The sequence below is a fragment of the Talpa europaea genome (assembly GCF_964194135.1).
Source record: "Talpa europaea genome assembly, chromosome: 5".
Classification (NCBI taxonomy): domain Eukaryota; kingdom Metazoa; phylum Chordata; class Mammalia; order Eulipotyphla; family Talpidae; genus Talpa; species Talpa europaea.
This window is the reverse complement of record NC_140071.1, coordinates 3,933,752-3,955,451: the sequence shown is the minus strand read 5'-3', so window position 1 is coordinate 3,955,451 and position 21,700 is coordinate 3,933,752. Positions and strand designations below refer to the sequence as shown.

General features: G+C 49.4%; 1 protein-coding gene across 2 annotated transcripts in view; it reads left to right on the top strand.

The window, feature by feature from the left end:
• CTNND2 (catenin delta 2) overlaps window positions 1-21,700 on the top strand; it is a gene marked incomplete at both ends in the record, with an annotated part of 698,753 nt that overhangs the window by 590,991 nt on the left and 86,062 nt on the right. For both annotated transcript variants that reach the window (XM_084233856.1, XM_084233855.1), the window contains 3 exons: window positions 938-1,055; window positions 6,694-6,879; window positions 16,068-16,241. In XM_084233856.1, coding sequence (XP_084089982.1) covers window positions 938-1,055; window positions 6,694-6,879; window positions 16,068-16,241 — 478 coding nt within the window. The remainder of the gene's footprint in view (window positions 1-937; window positions 1,056-6,693; window positions 6,880-16,067; window positions 16,242-21,700) is intronic.

The window sequence follows — 21,700 nt, the reverse complement described above, 5'->3', positions numbered from 1 at the left end:
AAGACCGCAGGGTTCTCGCCTCCCACCTGTGCCTTCCCTGACAGCAGCCTCTGGACTTGGGCTCAGCCCAGGGAGGAACCCGGAAAGCTGATGCTCAGAGAAGGTGGCAGCATTTCACAGAAAACCCTGTTCTTAGGCTGAATCTCAGCCGGAAGGCGATTACTTCTGGCCGGCCACAGGAGGTATATTTTTGAGGCAGGTGCAATTAAATCTTTAAAATATTTCAGCTTGTGGAAGCTGTGTTTGAAAAATGGTTCAAATGTCTCAAAGAAGAATGTTTGGAATCAAAGAGCTTGGGGTTCCCTGGTCGATTTAAACCAAGTAACCTTGATTTTCTGAACGTCCCCCATTCTTGGGGGTCACAGGCCCTCACAGATCCCTGTAGTGGGACAGCCAGGCACAGAGCAGGCAGGGGCCCCCGGGGAGAGGGGCGCAGGAGGCTGGCAAGCTCCCACCCCCCAGAGAGTCTCTGCTCTATTTCTCTGGGTTCTCTCGCTTCTCATGGTCCCGCCTCTTCTGTGGTCACCCTGCCCCTCCTCCCACCACCACCGCTGCCGCTGCTGGTACCTCTGCACACTCAGGTGTGCCCCTCACACTCCAGGTGCCCACACTCAGACAGGCGTGCCCCGCAACCACACTCCCGAGCGCCTTCTCCATGAGCAGGATCAAGGCCGCAGGTGACAGCTCAGAGCCCGGTGGTGTAAAAAGCCCGATTCACTCATTTACCGACAGTCGCGTGTATGGAACCGGGTTCTGCATTTTGAGAGACTCATGACAGGGCCCCCTGACATCACCCCGACTCACAATGACTAGAATCATGATAAATATTGTGAAGAGGCAACACGTGTCTCTGCAGAGCCAGGAGAGGAAGGTGGGCATGGGAGAAGGTCTTTGGGGGGCCCCGTGTAGGTAGCTGATGCGTCCTTTTGCTCTGCAGGAATGTGAGTTCGGCCGGCGAGGAGGCCCGGAGGAGGATGCGGGAGTGTGATGGGCTCACGGACGCGCTGCTCTACGTGATCCAGTCTGCGCTGGGCAGCAGCGAGATCGACAGCAAGGTTGGTGGTGACTGCGCGGAGAGAGCGGCACAGGGAACACACACCCCGGGGCCCGCGGTGGCCGGCCTCGCTGGAGAGCTGGCTGACGCGGCGTTTAGTGCTTGCGCTCTGAAGTCTGTCTTGATCTCCTCACGTGAACCCCGAGTCCTCTAGGCCGAGCTACAAGTCGGCAGCCCTAACTCTCTATTAGTGGTGAGAGAAAACTGGGGTGGGTCTACGTTAGTCAAACCACAGGTGCTCCGACAAGCATGGAACCTTAGAACCAGTGTCTGGTTTTATGTCGCAAAGCCTGCCGCCAAAAGAAAATGAAATATCAAAACAAATTGAGGATTTAATAATCCCATGGTCTTGTATTAGCTTTATGACAACTGTTAATGACATCAAGCACCATTTAAAAAGTGCCTGATGAAACCTAAGTAAATGCCATCAAAATGCTGACTAAATGAGACTGTCGACATTAATAATCCTCAGTGATTTTTCAGTGTTTCAGTTCACAAGCCAAAAGAGAGTCAGATGGACCCTCCAGTGTTTGAACCGGTTCGTTTTGCCTTAATGGGTCTGCCGGTTAATTTTGATTCACTCGAACTATAAATTTATAACATCATAATATCCTATTGATATAAATAGGCTATTGATGCCTTTAAAGTAAGACGTGGGATGTGGTAATAAGAGCTTCTCAAGGTCCACACTCTTCACATTCGGGGCCAAGTTATTCTGTTTGGGGGCCATCCTGGGCCCGTTGGGTTGAGCATTCCTGGCCTCCAGTTTCTAGGTGCCAGAAGCCTCCCCCCGCCCCCCGCTGCATCAAACAAAAAACGTCTCCAGCCCTGGCCAGGTGTCCCATGAGGAGCAGGTGTCCCATGGCCCTGCTTGTGAGCGCAGCCTTCATCCATGGTTTTCCCTGCAGAGCCTTCCTCAGAGGTGCCTTTGGCGCACCAGCAACAGCAAGAGCCTGGCCCCCAGCACAGCCTGCTAGTGCGAGTGTCAGTCTCTGTTGTCTGGTTTTTATGCCTTTAAAAGTTGGCCAGTAAGTCATGCTGGCAGTGATGTGGTGGGAGCACCCTACCCCTGTGGTCTTCCTCCCCAAGACCCACAACCCCAGCCCTGGGCATGACACGAAGAGACCTTACACACACCCCCATGCTGAGATGCACCCTAACAGTACCTGGAAAGGCCCTTGGGAAGTGCCAGGGTCGTCAAGAACAGAAAGGCTCTCTCAGTGGGAGAGGCCTCAGGAGACTGAATGGCTCAATGCCACATGGTGACCGGCTAGAGCCCAGAACAAAAAAGGACATTAGTGGGGAAAACTGGTGAAATCCGAGCAGAGTGTGGGAGTTAGTGAATAGCAATGTGCCGATAGTGATCGCTCCGTTGTAACAAATGCACCAGAGTGATAGGAGAGAACCAAGGGTACACAGAAACTCTGTGCTGTCTATCACTTTTCCATTAATTGTATCAAAATAAAAGGCAAAAGCTCAGCAGGTGACTGGATGAGCATCCTGGACTGAGAATCCACCCTATGGGACGCAGCTTGGAAATGGACTTTGCTCAGGAGTCAGGGTTGTGGATGTGGCAGTTTGTTGGGGGTCAGATGAAGAACAAACAAGTGCATCTGTCCAGGCTGTTACTAATGGGCACAGGGCGGATGCCCGGAGGCTGCTCGCCTGGACAGCCCACTGGGGTGGAATCGAGAAGATCATTCCTGTCAGAGCTCCATGCCTGGAAGTTTTGGGCCCTTGGCATCTTCTGGGAGGCCAGCCTGTTGCATCTGGTCAGCTCCACTTGCGAGAGCCATTTGTCACCTCGTCCCTGCCACTCAGTGACATTTGCAATGACCCGTGACTGTGTGTGTTCACCAGCTTCAAAGATGGGACGCGGTGTCGTAAGATGTGACATCTGCTCTTGTGAACACCCACCATGGCCACGCTAGACCTTCTCATGACATTGACTGGAATATGAAGTCCCTGGCGAAATGACCGGTCAGGAGGTCCTGAGTGTTTACAGACGCCTGTTAACAGGAGCTACGGAAGCAACTCGCTGAAGCCACAGAGCCGGGGCTGCCTGCTATTCGCAGCGACAGCCATGAAAGCGTCAGACCGAGTCTCCTGCTGTGATGATACTCAAGAGCTTACTTGGTGCTGTCTGGGCTTGGAGGCGGAAACAGGACGCAAGTGCGTGTCCTCTGGCCGTGGAGAGCCGACCCCTGCCGGGAGAGGCAGCCTCCAAGGTGCTCAGACCCTGGGTGCCCCATGTACGATGACTGGGTTCCCACAACTCCAGGCCCATATTGGGTACCCACTCTTTTGAGGTCTACATCTCCCCCCACGGAGGACACTGGCATAATCATTGAGACACTTGTGGGCTGGAACCAGAAGACCAAGTGGATCTTCTCTGGGTGGCCTTGACGCTGGTGTCCGGACAGCACCGTGACTGCGCGTTGTGACGGGTAGGCCCGTGATGGCCGCTGTCAGCTGCGATCCATTCCCCGGCCTAGCCCGGCTGCCCAGGGGGCGCCGGGCGTGCGAATGCAGAACGGGCGCGCTGCCATCCTTGACCCCCAGCCCTCTGGGCGCTGCCCGGCGCTCGTGAGCTTCACAGTGACAAGCCAGAGGGAGAAAACGCAGGGCACGTTCTCTTTCAGGCCCACAGAGTCGGTGAATGAAGGGGGCCGGAGCCCAGGCAGGCTCAGCTTGCGCCCCTGATTGGGACGCTTGGCTGAACGGGCAGCAGATGGTGGCGCGATCTCCAGACAGCTCCCAAATTAGCCCTTTCTAATAGAGAAGGAGTCACGATCACCCTGGTGACCAGGCGGCGCAGCGGGGAGGGCCGCCGGCAGCCGGGCCGTGGGACGTGGAGCCGCCAGCTGCCACGCGCCTTCTGCTGGCGTCCGAGAAGGGGGTGCTCCCGCCCGGTCCCTTGAGCGGAAAGCACAGGAGCTGGTGCACGCAGTGCCGGCTGCCCTCGAAGAAGCTGAAGGAGAGCTGAGCCCCATCCTCGCGGCCCCTCGCCCCCTCCTGCCCCCCTCCTCGCTCCCCGCCCGGCCTCTCCCGACACCTCCAGGGGTGGCAGGTGAGGGGCACTCCACGTTTATTCCCCGGAAGCCATTTGTTAAGCAGAAGCACGGGAGGCCCAGGGAAGAAGACCCGCAGGATGAGAGAGAAGTTTGTTCTCCCAAGTCTTTGATGTAAGAAAAATCAGTTGGAGCCAATTTAAAAATCTTTCCAACTCATGCCACAAGATTTTCCTTTCCGGGAGAGATTTTTCTCTTTCATGGCTTGTCCGGTGTTTACCTGCTTTCATGCGCTTCTTTTTTTGATGCTGAGAATATGCTGGAAATAGAAAATCAAGTTGACTCAAAGCCCTTGGGATTTGCAGCCCACGAATCCTTGATAAATGGATGAGAAAGGTCTGGAGTGGCCAAGGTCCAGACACAGATCCTGGGAACTGGTTTCCGGGTTGATTTTCAGGCTCCTGATGGCTGAGTCCAAGACATCAGTTTGCAGTCAGAAAAGGGGAGCCGTGCGGGGTTCGCCCCAGCCCCCCGCCCCGGCCACCCTGCCCAGGACTGGAGAGTGCACTGTTGGGTTCGGGTCCCACAACTGCCAGCCGCTCCTTTGTCTGCAAGATGGAACCACGTTCCCTGCCTTGGGCGGTTCTGTCACACAGTAGGTGCCCAGAAAATGCCCGTCAAGGTGCTTCTGAAGATAAAACTTAGCTCCGTTCAGTTTTGTCTTTTTTACTGGGTATTTTCCCCTCTTCCCACGGCTCTTGAAATCCAGAGAGTAGGATAAGGAAAAAGCATCAGGCTTTTCTGCCCTCCCGCCGTCAGGATAGATGAGGGAACCCTGGGGTCCTGAGTGCATGCCTGATGGCGGCACCTGGAGTGGGCACACCTGGGCTGAGAGACTGAGCTTATAAGGGCGGAGTCACCGGGACGCCAGCGGAAGCCAAGAACGAACAGAAGCCGAGAGAGAGAAAGAACACCAGAGAGCCCAGATAGAGTGAAGATTTGCGGGGGCCTGGGAGGACTGCCAGCCTCCCGGCCCCCCAGCACCCCTGCCTGCCATGTGCCTGGCAAATCGCAATAAAAAGCCTGCAAAAGCCAATAAGGGCTCCAGGACTCTGACTCCTCCTTTACCCCGTCTGCTGGATCGGAACACCTGCTCCGTGGTCTTCCTGCCCCTACACAGAGTAAAGGTCAAGGCTGATGCCCTGGATGGCATGTCCGTGTCCCTGTTCACATGTGAGATCTAGTCTCCAGTGTGAGGTGTTTGGAGCCAGGGGCCTCTGGCAGAGAGATCAGGCGCCTTGCCCAAGGGCGCACGGCCCCTTTGGTGACAGACCCTCGGGCTGTAGCTCACACCCTCTGGACCTCTGAGGATGCTGTCCCTGCGCTGGTGAGTGACCGGAGCCCCCGAGCATGCCCCATGCCAGGCTCTGGTCTCCGTCCTGGCATGAGGGATTAGCCGGCTCTGGCTGCCGTAGCAAATTGCTGCAGACCTGGCGGCTTAAAGCACCACTAACCATGACCTTCCTATTTCAGAGGTCAGGAGCCCCACGTGGTCTGGTAATCAGGCCACTCTCAGAGTATGGACAGGTCACCCCCCCCTCCTGGAGGCGGCAGGAGGAGACTCCGCTCCTTGCCTTTTCCTCTTCTGGAGCCATCCATGTTCCTTGGCTTGCGGCCCCTTCCTCCATCTTCAGAGCCCTGCTGGGGGATCATGTCCTCCTCAGATCACTCCCCTCAAACCCTTCTGCTTCTTTCTAGTGTCAACTCTCATGATTGCATAGACCCACCTGGATAGTCCAGGATCACCCCCTCTTCTGAAGGGGATCAGCAACCTTAAGTCTCTCTGCAGCCTTCACTCCCCCAGCACATGACCTACCATAGGCACAGGCTCTGAGAGTAGACGTGGGCATCCTGGTGGGGGCATCAGTCTTCACCCCACACATACATACACTGGCTCATCTAGTGCACGCAGCAAGCTCACACCTGGCTACTGTTACGACCATCTGACAGACGATCTGAGCCACGGGGCTGTTAGATGCTTTGTCCAGGTCACACAGCCAGTAAGCGGTCAGAGGCAGAGGCTCCTACGGGATCGGCTCTACAGCAAGTGGCCTTCACTGCTGTTTAATCTCCAGGCTTGGACAGCAAGAGCACCAGCCTCTCAGAGAGAAGCAATATGGTGGGAACACGAATACCCCCAGTGCCCAGCTCACCCCACCCCTCCCCAGCCACTCCCACAAAGTGCCCTGGTGGATGAGAAGGAGGGTGACTGCTTGCGCCCATCACCAGTCTCCACGTTCTTGGGGTTTGCGAGCCCCAGGCTCCAGAGGGCGTTGACTGTAAGCAGCAGCACCCTAGGTTCCTCCCCACCCCCAGGTGAAGTTCCCTTGGCAGTGACAGCTGTGCGGAAATCCCTAGTCTTCATAAATTGTTTCTTTGGGGGGCGGAGAAGGGTCTCCAGAACCTTCCAGGTTCCTCTGAACGATTCCCACTGCAGCTCGCGCCCCCAGAGAGAAACGTGCATGTGGAAGTTGGTTGCTTTTCTGGGAGGAGGCATGCCGGTTAGTCTTTATTCATTGCTCCTCTGTTTCCTTTTCTTGTTTTTGTTTTTGTTTTGGGGTTCTCCAGACCGTTGAAAACTGTGTGTGCATTTTAAGGAACCTCTCGTACCGGCTGGCAGCAGAAACGTCTCAGGGACAGCACATGGGCACGGACGAGCTGGACGGGCTGCTCTGCGGGGAGGCCAACGGCAAGGACGGCGAGAGCTCGGGGTGCTGGGGCAAAAAGAAGAAGAAGAAGAAGTCCCAGGACCAGGTGATGCGGGCGTGCGCCCTCCCCACCCGTCCCACGCAGAGTCTAGACAAGGGCAGGGCTGCCGGCCACGGCGCGGGGCATCTGCTCCCTTTCTCTGGGGAGGTTTCACAGCTGAGATCATGGAACATTCCTTGACTCCGTGCGGCTTGCAGCTGAATCAAGATAGGAAATTCCAAAAAAGAAAGAGCTGCTCAAGTCCCAGGCAGGCCCGTGGCACCAGCTCGTAGGGTCCAGTCTGGTCCAGGCGTGCCCTGGCTGGTGGGGTGCACAGAGCAGGCAGTGGTCCGAGGGGCACTGAGAGAGCCCGACACCCCACAGGCACTTCAGAGCGTGTATTGAAAAGATGGCTGAGCCATCCTCCCCCATGCTCGGCCCCAGGGGGAGGGGCGACGATCCTCAGCCCCCAACAGGATGACAGTAGGGGCTGGTGGCCGGGCCGATGGGTCAGATTGCTTCGACCTCCTGCAGCTGCGAGTGGGTTTCCTGCAATGCGGTGAAGGCCCGGGCAGCACCCTCACCCTTGGTGGAATTTGAGCAGCCTGGCTGCTCTCCTGGGAGCACTGGCCGAGCTGTCACCCTCCCAGGATAGGGAGCAGGGTGCGGAGGAGGCCTGTCTGCTCTCTGCCCGGAGCCCCGGCCACCCACGCTTTCCCCTCGCCCCTGATGCTCAGTCTCAACTCCAGCCTGCGGGGCCCGGTGGGCAGGTGGGCAGTCTCCCCTCACTGAGGTCGTGGGAGCTGCCTCCCCTGGACACGGTGTGCTCACGTGTCCACTCTTCCCCTGGAGACTGGTCATATGTCCCGCCTCCCCTGGACATTGGACACGGCAGGCTGCTGTGGGTCACACATAGACTTTGAAAGGAGGTTTGGGGAACTACGGTAACGAGACACCAGCCTGGCTGAAACTCTTCCCACTGAGAGTGCGTCGCTGTTTCGAGACCCCTCTCCCATCTGATGGCCCCACACCTGTCCCTGGCGGCTCAGGGCGTAGGTTCTGCCCCGAGCCCCAAACCTGCCTCCTACCTGCCCGGGTACACTGGTGGCTTGACGTCTCCGCGGTGACCAAGATGCAGGTGGGGCAGGCTCGGGGTCACGGGAGCAGTCCCTGACCCGGACGCAGCCCTGTGACCACACAGCCCCGCTCTGGCCGAGCTGGGTGAAGGGATTCATAGATCTATAGAATTTTTACCCAAAACCTGTGTGAAAATGTACATGGTTTGTCTGTCCCAGTTTTCTCTTCCACTAGTTTTTAAGGGGGAAGAAGAAACTTGAAGAAAGTCTTGCTTAAACTACCATAAGTTAACGCACAGTGGAATAGTATTTATAAAGAAGCTTCGAAATGATGGTTTCAAGCAAATGAGAGCATTTTTCAGTGGCCTTCTGACTGTGCTCTAATGTAATAGGAAAATACTTGGAAGCGCCAGAAAGCACAAGTAAATGGGTAACAATTACGCTTGTTTGAAACTTGGTATGTTTTGTCAAATGAGTTCCATAGAGTCAAGGACAGTTAAAACTGTCTTGCACTTGACCCGGTGGAAGGAACAAAGCTGAGAGGCGTGGGTGTGCAGAGGCGGCAAAGGCCGGACTTGGGGAGAGGAATAGCAGTGCCCTACGGGCCTCGGGAGTCCCGGGGAGAGAAGTGGGTCAAGATGGCGCCACCTGCTGGGAGCAGTTGGCTTTTGAGCCAGCTGGGGGCATCTCAGCAGGGAAATGCAGAAAAGCACTGAGGATTTTCTCAAGTGCTTTGCACTAGGAGACCAAAGCCACCTTCCCCGCAAAGGAGTGAAGGGGTCCTAACAGAATTAAGGGCCAGCGCCTCAAGTCGGAGAGCTGAGGCCCTGGCCAAACACTGTTAACAGGGTGCAGCTAAGTGAGGAGAGTTCCAAGACCTCACAGGCACACGGCATCCCCAACTCTGCTCACACCAGGAGGCAGGACATCACAGGAGCCTCACACTGATCTGACTCGCCAGAATCTGCCAGAGTGCCAGTGTTACAGCCTTAAAGATGGTCAGATATCATCCACTCCCCAGAGTCTCTACTGCTCATAAAGTGGGATTTTCGAAGACTATGAAATGATTAGAGAAAATAGTGCAAAGTAAGGTGAAAAAGGAAATATACAAATAGGTGTGTAGATAGAGGTGTGACGCAAATAAAACCTGGCTGGTTTTGTAAAACTATGAGCAAATATTAAATAGGCAAGTACCAAGAAAGTGTGCAATTTGAGAAAAAGTGCATTAACATCAAAGGCAGAAGCTTGCAATGGGTTCTTCTTACACTGTGTGTTTGCAGATGTGCTGCAAAGGACGTTCGGCTGTAATCTCTGCAAATACTGTTTAAAAACAACATTCGAAAAGGAATCAGCTAAGTAAATGGTAGCTGGTAAAAATGTGTACATTTTCCTTCTCTTGAATTTAAGATGTGGTAGACAAAAGCATCAGAGACTCTGTAAAATGAAGGGTTAGGTAAAGCCCAGCAGAGACGCGCCAAAACAGGGGAGACCCACGTCCTACCAGGAGCTCATGTGGTGGGAAGCACAGCTGGCTCAGTGACGGCCTGTGGAGGCTGCTACTCTAGAAACTGATGCTGATTCTGACTTTTGGCCTTGCTATCGTATAACCTTCAGAAAATTCTGCAATGTTCTACAGGTCAGATTCAGTTAGAATAAAAGTCTTGGCTACGTTGTCTTTCAGATCCCTGATAGGGATAATTCAAGAAAAGTTGGGAAACAAAAATGTGCTGCAACCATCCTCTTGTTTCCAGAAATGGTTGCTATTCCAATGTGCAGACCCCAGTGCTGGGAGTGTGTGATATATTTGGACACTCCCCTTCACCCTATTTGGATCCAAAAGCACTTTGAAGATTCACTAACTTCTGACTTGTGTTCAGCGTCTGTTGCAGAATTATAAGAAATTGCTAATTTCTCTGACCCTGTCTGGGCACAGCCTCCCCTGGAGCAGTGCTGTGTGCCAAGACCACAGCCACTGGCTGGTCCTCACCACCTCCACAGGCCTTTGTGCAGCCTGCATGGTGGCATGGGGGTGGCAGCTTACGAGATCAGGGTCAAGGGAGAAAGAAATAGATGATGTCGATTGACTTTTCCACCTCTTGTGGAAGTGACCATTGTCCTGTTTTCAGTCTGGTATATGGTGGCCTGGGGTAGCAGCACTCCAGCAGGGACTAAGGTGACAGAGCACTGCTGATTGCGGCCAGAGTGGAGCCTACCCTGCAGGACCCATCAGTGTGACCTTATGGGGTGGCCTGAAAAGTGAGGAGACTCAGACTAAATAGCAGCCCTCAGCGCCCCAAAGCTTGCAGCACACACGTGAATTTTATCACTAGTTTAAATCACCACCATGGATATTGGACTGTTGAACTTATCTACATTTTAAATAATTTCTCCTTATTCCAGAAAAACATGGAATGTTTTATCTATGTGCATGTATACATGTGTGTGCACGTGTGTGTGAATGCACACATAACATGGGAATCGCATGTAAGTAACACAGCAGTAAGTTACAAGAAGACACCTCACACGAGCCGCCACCAGCCCCCACTCCTGAAGAATCACAGTGAGACCCCGCCCAGGCAGGGGCCCTTCGGGGCTGGTGTGCACACCTGAGCACGTGTAACCTTCCGAGTGCACGAGGCTGCACTGGCTGGAGGGCTAGTCAGACGCCACATTGGCCACGCCCACAGGCGCTGAGGGTAGGTGAGTTTGGTTTCCAGCAGTGAGGTGGAGCTGCTGCCGCTGCAGGGCACAGAGCCTCAGACCCCCCTTAGATCTCACCCTTAGGAAGCTGCCCCCTGGTGTTCAGGAGGCTGTTCATGTCTGCACTCACATGAGGGAGCAGAGACAGGGCAGAGGCAAGGAGGCCCCTCCCTCAGGGCCGCTGACCCGCTGCCCTCAGGCCTGTCTGGGACAAATCCCCTGCAAGGAAGGATGGAGAGCATCGTGTCTCTGGGGGGCAGCCAAGCCTCCAGGGTATTCACTTAAAGAAAGGAAAAGGGGGTGTAGTGGCATCCCAAGGGGGTGCAGTGGGCACTGTCCATCCCTGTGAGGAGGGTGATTTCATCACTGCAATGGTTTAGAAATGTCTGCACATAGGAACTTTTTCGTAAGATCAACTTTTCTTCACCTTCCTGTCTGCAAATTCTCTGCAAACAGAGCTGCCCCGATGACCTGCACCCAGGGGACGTCAGCCACTGCCCGCCCTGGGCCCCTGCAGGGGAGAACAGGCGCGAGCTCCATTCACATGCTGCCTGCACTGGGTTCCGCCCAGACAGACAGGGGCCTCCTGACTCGGGCGGCTCCTGCTGGCCACGCCACTGTCGTTTACACCAGACTGTGGGAGCTGCCTCGGAGTCCATTGCAGGGGGCCCCACCAAGAGTGTGCGCCAATCCCCACTGTCAGCAAAGCAGGTTGCTTCCAAATTCTAACTAAGGCAAAACTGCAATAAGCATCCGTGCATCTAAATCTCTCCTGCATCCCTGGTCACCTCCTAAGGATAAATTCTTAAAAGTGAAGTTGTCTAGACCAAGTGGATGTTCTTAGGCTTTGGGTAGATGGGTCAGGATTGTGCTGCATCTCCCGGATGCAGCGACAGTGTGAGCGTGTGTTGAGTGTGCACGACCCTGGGCCCTGCCCGCCGCCGGCCTGGCCGCTGTCGCGCTCCACTCCTGGGACCACAGCTTGTTTTTCTCCAATTTTCGTTGTTTCGCTGGTAACCATACTTCTCCCTTCACTGCTTCACACCACTTCCTCCCTGGCCATCTGCTTGTTTCAGCTGCCGCTCCTCCCTCGGGCTGGTTCCAGAACAGTCTGGCTGGGCTCTCCCCTCTCCATATGCAGGAGCAGGGGGTCTCTAGACGTGATAATTCATGTCCTCGAGGCAGTGGCTCTCGTTCATGCCATGGGGTTCCTTTGCCACTCCCCAGGAGGACTGAGTCCTCCGGACCCCTTGTGTGAAGTAGAGCCATCCCATTGCCTAAAAACCCTCCCTCTGCTTTCAGTGACTGCAAAGTTAGATGCCACACATGTGTTTTCTTGAGTTTCTGTGTTCGCATGTTGTTCCGTGCTGCTACCAGACCAGGGTTGGCACCCTTTGCAATGGCGACATCTGGGGTCGGGTAATTCCCTATAGTGAGAGCTGTCCTGTGCCTGCCGGGTGTTTAGCATGTCCCTGACCTCTGTCCAGGGGATGTCAGATGCACCCCTCTGCTAGTTGTAACAACCAGAATTGTCTCCAGACATTGCCAAATGACCCTTGGGGGGTAAAATCACTCCAGTTGAGAACCACTGTATTAGATTGTCTTTGAGGGATGTATCACCAAAGATATAAACAACCAAAACACGGGGGCACCTGAAGGAGGTCAGCATATCAGGGCCAGAGCCCTTTTATAGAGTAGGTAGCGGTAGGAGCCATGTTCCAGGTTTTGAGTGATGTGGATGAGAAGTTAGGAGCAGAGAGAATTCTAGAAGGGCATTCTTGACTTTCCAGCTGGTTCCTTCGTGATGACATAGAGAAGTGGCCAGGGGTGTGGACCAGACTTGCCCATACTCCTCCTTGGGGGGCCTCCCCAGCCTCTCTCTGATCCCTTCCTCAGGGATGTGTGTCTTCCTGGCCTTGGGCCCCACATCCATAGGCTGAGCGAGCATGGCTGTCCCTGGCTCTCTTGTTGACGCTCTGTTCTGAAAACACGGTCCCTTGCCTCTTGTTCAGTAGAGTCCTGGTCTCTCACACACAGAGTCCCACGTGTCTTGCCACAAGGAGAGGCTGGAGACAGCATGTGCCACCTGATCACAGCCCTGGCCGCTGCCTCTCCCTCTGCACAGGCGAGCTTCCCCTTCCCGACGCCGAGCCACACTTGCTTCAGAATACCCAAGAGTCAACACAAGAGCCCTTCCAATCTGGCTTTCTACAGTTATTGGAGTTTTTAAAGAACCATCACTTTGATCCTCCCACAATACAAATAAGCTCGGAGCGATCATGCATCAAGCCAAGATGGCAGACGGTGGCTGGACTTGGGTTTCGGCTGTTGCTTTTCAAAGACCCAAGTACTGGCTCCAACCTAATTATACCAAACCCTGCCTGCGAGCACCTTCCCTGGCCACTGTGCTCCCTGCGTGCTCCCTGCATTTGCACAGGGTGACTCAGCTGGGAGGGCAGGGCCCGTCCCTGCCAGTCAGCTCCTTTGATCTTGCAGTGCCTTCAGACTTGTTCTTTTCATAAGAATTAAGTCAGCCGGAGGTGGAGAAATCCAGGCAATGGAGATGCATTCTGCTGGCCAAGTGGCCTTTTCTGTTGTGTGCGGAAGACACACTCAGCAGAGAAAGGTCTTTTCTTTACGCAAAGTCGATGGCCACGGTGGAAGTCAGAGGAGGGATGGCATCAGCGCTTCCCCTGAAAAGTAAACCCTCCTGATTAGGTGAGGCTTCTTGTTCTCTCCATCAACTTTCCTCCTATCAACTCATAAAAGTTTGAATACAGAAGCAGAGACAGGCCAGGTGCGTGGGCAGCCTTTGAAATAGCCCCTTCCTCAGGGTTGACACCACGATGCCGTCAGCAGTCGGAAATGGCTGAGAATCCCCATTGAGCTCCGTCTCTGGCTGCCATCAAAGATCATCCACATTCACATCAGCCTCTCTTTTTATTTCCTTCAGAGTCTCTCTGCAGCCATTAAGAAAATATTGTAATAAAGGGTATTTAAGAGTGACATTGAGCACAATTCAGAGCAGAGGAAAGCTGTTGACTGATGTAGCCGTTTACCCTGCTTTATTGTGCCAAAGTTAAAAAAAGAGAACAGAGCAGCCCAGTAAATGATAACACAGCTGCTTTCTCCTCTTTTTCAAGTTTGTCACATTTTGTAATGAGCCTGCAAATACTCTGACTTCCCTACGTTCCCCGCTGTTGTTAGCTATTACACGAGCAGGGGATTTCATCCATGTTGAGCTATAAATTTCAGTCTGGTTTTTCTGAGTTTTATTAAATTCCTATGAAAATGCTTAAGAGTTTTAAGGAGATGACAAAATAGAAAAATGGAAACAAAAGAATAATTTCTCATTTCCCGTTGTGGATCCAGTGTCTCAAGCTGGTTTCCTTTAAAAGCCAGTATTTTTCCTGCTTCATCCTCTAAGTCAACAAGCCTACAAAATGACTCTTCCATTTCTTATAGTTCCGCCCCGTGTGATGCACCACACTCAAATAACAACCAGGAGCAATGTGACCAGGCTGATTCCCTTCCATGTTTTTAATACCTATTTAAAAGAGATGGACGGGTTTCATTAATAAGCTATGCACAGGTACAAAAACCATCTTTGAATGATTTGGAATTAGCTTTATTTAGAATAAAAGAATGTCCTGCATTGAGTATCCTGGTTAAGAAATTTCATTCTCAGTGGAAAAATGACCTCTGGTGGGCTGTCCACCACCTGCCCTGGTGTGTCCACCACCTGCCCTGGGATGCCACCACCTCCTATGGGATGTCATTGTCCACTGAGCTTTGATTGTGACTTACACTAAGTTGCAGGGAAAGAAGGCAGAAGATTTAAATTTTTCTCTTGAAAAAGAAATGATGCAAGTGTTGACTGTGACAAACAACTTTGCATTATTTCCTTCGACACTTCCGTGTTCATGTTCCAAGGATATGAACTTAGCCTCTGTTGTCATCCAGTAAAGTTTTCAAAACTAAGGGACATACAGATTCTGAAATAGCTTTGCTTTCATATTTTTTAAAAGTTTTTTTATTTTATTTACACAAGCACTGGGTACAGTCAGAAGCGCGGGAGGGTGAGAGAATTCACCAGAGCCAGAGCGGGGAGCAGAGCAGGCAGAAGGACCGAGGTACACTGCTGAGGGGAGCAGCGGGCGGCAGGAGAGGTCTGCGCGCCATGTGGGACCCTCACCCTGTGGTCGGGGATCGAATCAGCGCTGTAGAGGCTGCGGGCAGCTTTGCAACCCAGCGCTCAACCGCTGCACCACCGAGGAGGCCCTGCTTTCATATTTTTACAAACACATATATATACCCAGATATGTATGTATGTAAAATATCTGCGAGAAATCTTAATACAGAGTCAACTATATTTAGCTAAACACACAAATAAACAGTTAAATAAATTCATATGCCCACCCAAATTTTATAAAGGAGTTCTTAGTTTTACTGTGATTTTCTCAAAAATGCTTAGGCAACTATTTTTGAAAACACTTCATCTCTACTGTTTCACTCTGTATTTGTCACAAAAGACCAAGGTGGTGAGTGTGATCTGGAAGAGAACCATTCTTATAATTTTAACATCCTTTAAATTATGAGTAATAGAACAGAAACATTGTAAATGTAGAAAAGTATTTTATCTGTAAGTTTTCATTCCCAGCTCAGGGCTGTGTGATGCATCCTGCTTGGATAAGGCGCAGACCCGGCGTATCTGCTGTGTTACCCAACTTTCATCATGCTTTCTTGCCCAGGCAGCCATGTGGCTTCAGATCTATCACTTTTTTAACGGTCTTTTTTTAAACAGTCTACTGATATTTCTTTGTGCATATAAGCCATAATTATGTTAAGTAATTTTAAAGTATGCATTCTCTTGTTATTCATTAGATTCAATTCAAAGCTAATTTAACACTTGAAATGGCCACAAGACCTCAATTCACCCATATCTGATGTCAGTGTATTGCATAAGCCATAGCCATTCTGTTGTTTGTTGGGTGCCCACAGGTGCAAAGATGTTACTCAAAAATAGATATGTATTTTACAAGGTATCTGGGAATGTATCACAGTTAACACTTGTGCATAAGAGGTGTGGGGACTTCATTGTTCCTGCCTATTGTGCTGTGCCTGGCGTATATGACTGCAAAATAAGCTGCCTTGGTCTTCAACCTTCTTCCACCCTTCCCAGGCAGAGTTAATCCGTCTCTTCCCCTTCCTTCTTATACCCATGTCTAGAATTGTCCTCAGAGAGCGTGCACTCCTGCTCCTGCAAGGTGCACTTAACATATCACAAGCTCTCAGTAGGCAGGAAGGGCTCTTCCGTGTGGGAGGCCCTTCTAGCACAGAGGCAGTGCCCTTTCTACAGATGCCCCCGAAATGTGATCACACCTTGCTTTGGTTTTCATCTTGAATGTTTGCAGAGGACAGTATTGAGAAATACAATGATGTTAAAAGATGTTTACTCTCTCGTTTTTCTTTCCCCAGTGGGATGGAGTAGGACCTCTTCCAGACTGTGCAGAGCCTCCCAAAGGGATCCAGATGCTGTGGCATCCATCAATAGTCAAACCCTACCTCACACTGCTCTCTGAGTGCTCAAATGCAGACACGCTGGAAGGGGCGGCGGGCGCTCTGCAGAACTTGGCTGCAGGGAGCTGGAAGGTATGGCTGGTTTGTTACAATAAAAAAAGAAATATGAAGTCATGAACCATGTCCTCAGAAAATAAGAGAAGTTCAGTTTTGAGCAGTGCAATTCTAATAAGGTTTTTAAGGACTTCAGAGGGAGACCTGTGACACTGAGCTGGTGGACTTGGAAAGGTATTCCTTTTAACAGTTTGTCTTAAGGGCTCAGGGGTCCTTGAAAATCACTACAAAACACAGAGGAATCGATGTATAGTCACTGAAAATGCCGTGATAGGCGCTCCGTTGCATTTGAGCTGCTTCATTTTCAGGGGAGATTGTGACAGGTTGATGCCTTTCAAGCCCCCGTTGCTGACTGTTAAGGGAACTGATACCCAAGCACATGGAAGTGATTATGTTGTAGCTGGTCCTGTTCCCGTAGGAAAAGACCCTCCTGCGTGTTTAAATTATGGGGTGACAAGGAAAAAGAGTGTTGGTAGTTATCACCAGCAGAATGTAAAATCAAGCAAATGTGTGCTTGGGTAGGAGAGTAAGAGGGACCTTTTTCTCTTAGCCCTTGTAAGTGCACACTGTTGCGGACGGGTCTTCAGGGAGAATTTCCATGAGCCTCACTATAAGAAGGAAGGGACTCCCCGTAGCCAAATTCTTGAGTTTGGTCACTGATCATTCCAGAGCTAACTTGCTTGATTGCATTAAAAAAGTGTAACCTCTTAGAAAAGTCAAGGCAGTTGGGGAAAATATCAAGAGAGGAACTTTGGGCCTCTATCATCCATTTTCCATTCATTTACTATCAAAGCCTGGGGGTTGGGATATTCAGAAATCACTCTTGCTCATTCACTTTCTATATTAATATTGACACAGGAGGAGTCGCAGAAACTCAGTGCTGTGGCTGCCGCCCTTGTCACTCTACCTTCCCTTCTTATTGCATCTTCTGGTCTCTGCCTTCTTGTTTCCACCTGTGTCATCCTTTGTGTCTGTTGCTATAGTCCCAGCAGTGGTGCTGCCTTCTTGAGGATGCGTCTCGTGGAGCTGGTCCCTGATGCCATCCTCCCCATGTCCTGACAGTCTTGAAAATGGACTTAATTGTCCCATTTCACCCTCCCCACTGCCCCACACACACACCCATCAGCCATCCCTAATGTAACTACAGCATCCAGGTCGGACTGGGCTTGAAGTGAAGGTGTCTCTTGCTTTGAACCAGAGAAAAGCTTAAAAAGCAGAGCTGCAACCAGAGAAATTCCCTATATCTCTGCATGAGCAAGACAGAGATATCGGTGGAAGTGACTTTCTTGAACCAGCCTTTAGAAGTCATCTCCCTCAGCTTAGCGGGTATTGACTCAAATCACGATTCAAACCTAGGCTCTACCTTTTCTGAGCCGTCTGACCCTGGGCAGGTATCAGTGCCTCATTAGGTCTCAGGTGTGGCATCTCTAAACAGAGACCAATGGCTGCTTCACCCCATCATGTAGATCAGTTATGTCACTGGATGCAAATACTGGAGCAGGATGCCCAAGGCCCAAGGGTTGTCACTGTATCTTGCCAAGAGTACTCAGCTCCTGCTCGTCTCCATGCCACCTCTGCCTTGGAGGAAGGACCCAGAAGGGCTGGGTGAGGTGGCCTTCAGGTGCAGGGGTGAGTGTGGCCTGAGGCACAAACCCATCTAGATGGTGGCTAATAAGTGTGCCATCTTATGATGAGATTCTTTTAATGAATTATCACTTTCCTTGACAAATACTTCAGTTCTCATTATAACAATAAAAAAATCAGAGAAATGTCTTTGCACTTGAGAAGATCTTGAATGTTAAGTCATCAACCTTTGCTTTAGAAGTTCAACTCTATATCCCATATACCCAAAAAGTTGAGTAGAAACTTGAGAAATATATTTAAAACCCGCAAACAACTATAGTTTAAAATGCAGTGTCTGAAATGGAAAATACATGGAGTGGGATCAATAGCATATTAGACATTCAAAGGAAAATTTGTTGAACTTAAAGACAGCACTGGAGAGTATAGGCAGTGAAGACAATGAACACAGCGGGGATGTGTGAGTGCCTGGTAGATGTGGAATTGCTGTCTCCAGAGAAGAGAGAGAGACAAATATTTGAATAGCTAAAAAGTTTCCAAATTTGGAAAAAAACCCACATAAATTCACTGATCCAAGGAGCTTCAAAGCACAAAAATATAAAGAAACTACGCTAAGCTACAGTATAATCAAATTGTTCAACATCAGTGGAATAAAGAGAATCTTAAAAACAGCCAGAGGAAAAAAAGACCCAGAACTACATCATGTCTAAACACCGATTTTAAGGATCAGTTTACCATTTATTCACTACTAAGTGTAGCCTTGAAAAAGGAATCTGGTCTGTAAACCTTAAGAGAGAAGCCAAACCCCATTTATTTTTTTGTACTCAATGCTCAATCCGATTGTTAACTGAGAGAACATTCTGGAACGTGCCTTCACTGAGCCGACAGCTAGGTCCACACATCTTTCATGTGAATAATATCTTCTATTTATAAGTTTCCACCAGTCACTGAGTAGCTGATAGAACATATTTTGACCAGGCCATCTTCAGATGGCCACATTTTATGTATCTTAATTTGGTTCTTTGACTCAGATGGGAATATGCAGTCAATGCAATATAAAATTGACAGCGAAGAGTTGTGGGTGATCTGTTTCCTTTCCATTTCCAGACTCATCAGTGCTTTGTAGGTCAGATTTCAGCAGCACCACCCAGCTCCTCAGTTCCTACAACGCGGAGCTTTCTGTTTAGATGGGCAGACTCTGCGTCTCATATGTCATCTTGTCAGCAGGGAGAGCTGCCGAGTCTGCCGAGGTACCTCTGAGTCTTTAGATGTTTGGAGTAAAGAGTTTCAAAAAATTTTGATATATTTTTAAATTCTCTCCTACTTCAGATTATATAATGAGAATTCTAGAAGAAGGGTGATTAAAATTCTCCATATTTCCTGGCAATAACATCCTGCTGACAGTCTCTAGTGAATGAACCTGTATGTTAGTTCAGCGCATTTATCTCCAGTGTAAGATCTATCTTCACATATGCAGGGGGCATTGATTTGGTAAAGTTTTTTATTACTAATAGAGACGGCAGAAGGGTCCAGAACAGCTGCAGTTGACATGATTAAAGTCTTTTTGTATTTGAGACAAAGTTTAACAACTTTAGATTTCCCCTGGATACATCAGGTTTCAGAGCACACATTTAAAAATGTAAAGGGGGCTCTTACAAGCAAGCACACAGCTCTGCCATCACAAGGGGAAATAGATATCCTGGTGACTAAGAGAAAAGGTAGAAGCACTCGGCAAAGCAAATACAAGAATACAAGAAAGAGAAAGTATCAGAGGCCATGCAGTGTCCTGCCCATCCCAGGGGGTCTGATACCTGGGAGTCATATGCTCCATCATCAAGAAAATGTTAAATTCGTCTTAGTAATTGTAGGAGACAGAGGCAGTGTGGAAAGTTTTTCATCCCAGTAGTTAAGGTGGAATTTTCACTGTCAGGACGTCAATCTTACTTATAAGAACTGGATTTCCTAATAATGCTGGACAAATAGGCTAGTCCTCAGGCAGGGCAGGGGACAGCTAGGGAATATGTCTGTGTCGTTATTAATATATAGACCTATGTAAGAGTTTTCTTATCAAAATACAAATACATAAGCATACATAAAGGTCAATCATATTGTCACTGTCTACAATTTATTGCCACTGTCTAAAATTTACTAATTTACCATATTAAATGGAAAAGGAATATGTGAGAAAGTGAATCTATGGGGATGATTTGAGAAAATTGTCATTACGTCCAACACTTAAAATTTTTAAAAGATTGAGACTGCTTTGCACAATATACAGAGAGAAATTCTTTCTTAATGTCTTAATTTAAGAAAAAGATCTAGAGTAATTAAGAGATCGATTGAGCATACACAGTGCCCGCAAGTTTCCTGTGGACCTAGTTAGCCATCTGAAATCTGCAGTTCTAAGAATGTATTTTTATAGCAATAGTTAAAATTTCATGGCATTTTGGTATTCTTAACATTTTGTGACCCGAGCAGAAGCAGAAGTGTGTAGGTAAAAAGCCAGAATTCTGTGTGGAGACAGCATTTTAGAAATCTTATCATCTGAAATAATAATTGCTCTTTAAGAGACAATCATCCGGACTCTTTTTCTGTGACAAATTGACTAGCAAATGATATCCCTGTAGAGCCCTAAACAATTTTTAAACTTTAGAGCCCTCATTACCTGGTTTATGAGTGTCTGATAATAAACATCATGATATTATGGCCTAAGCAAAGTAACAAATATTTTTCATTTTTAACATAGACTTTGGTTACCTATTCCTCTTTTATGCACAGTGATTTTGCTTGTCAAGAATATTAAAACAATTTAATATAATAGTTTGAAGATTTCCAAAATGTAAATGAATGTTCTTTCAACCTCCGTTCTGGGTGATCTCTATTATAATTCAACTTTGTGGAAACCCAGGATTTGAACTATAGAAATACATCTCTATTTGCCATTAAGCCAGACATTTCAGACATCACTATATAATCAATTTCCCCCTAAAGTGTGATTCTCCCCAAAGAGTCTATTATTGGCCCATTTGTTTTAAAAATAAAATTAAGTGAAGAGATACCTGGATGTTAATCTGTTAATATTTAATGAAGTAATATGATAGCAACATAGATTTAATGAAAAAGGAAACAAAAATCTCTGGCCATGGGGCCAAATGAATAAACAATAAGAGAACTGGGAAATTTGAGACGTCCCTGGAGATGGGGAAAGCAGACTTGAGAAGGACCCTGCATTAGCGTTGCTTAGCAGTTAGTGTATCGTGTGAAAGTGAACCAGAGCAGACTAGTGGAGTGCAACAAATGAAAGGAAAAATCATGATTTGCCATCTAAAACAGAGAATTGCCTTTGCCCTAGTTATCAGTGTGATGTGAAGCATAAGGTTTAAAAGCAAAGAAACAGTTTTAAAATATTGTGATGAAAATGGGGTAGGAAGGCTGCTGCCTAGCGGACTGGAAATAGAAACAGAATAAACACAGAGGTTACCTGGGGACTCTGACCATCAGCAGGTTCTTAGAGACAGCAGACTCACTGGCGATAACGCCCAGCCTGAGTCAGGACTAGGAGGAACCCAACCTAAGGTGAGGGAGATGAAAACAAGATGAGTCATGACCCTATGATTGACCTTCATCACACATGACGCAGTGATTTCTGGAGATCCCAATAAGTAGTACTCATGGCAAGTACTAGTAGATATGTATGTATGCAGGTATTATACACACATTAGTATAAATGCTGTTTACATCCAAATTGACTATCGAGTAAACTCATTTGTTTTATAATTTGGCAATACTTTCATCATTGCCATTGAACCATCTGGTTTCTAAGCCCTAAGTTACATAACTCCATTCTGAAGTTATAGAAACAGCTAAGCCTAAGGGACTCTCACTTTCAGCCAAGA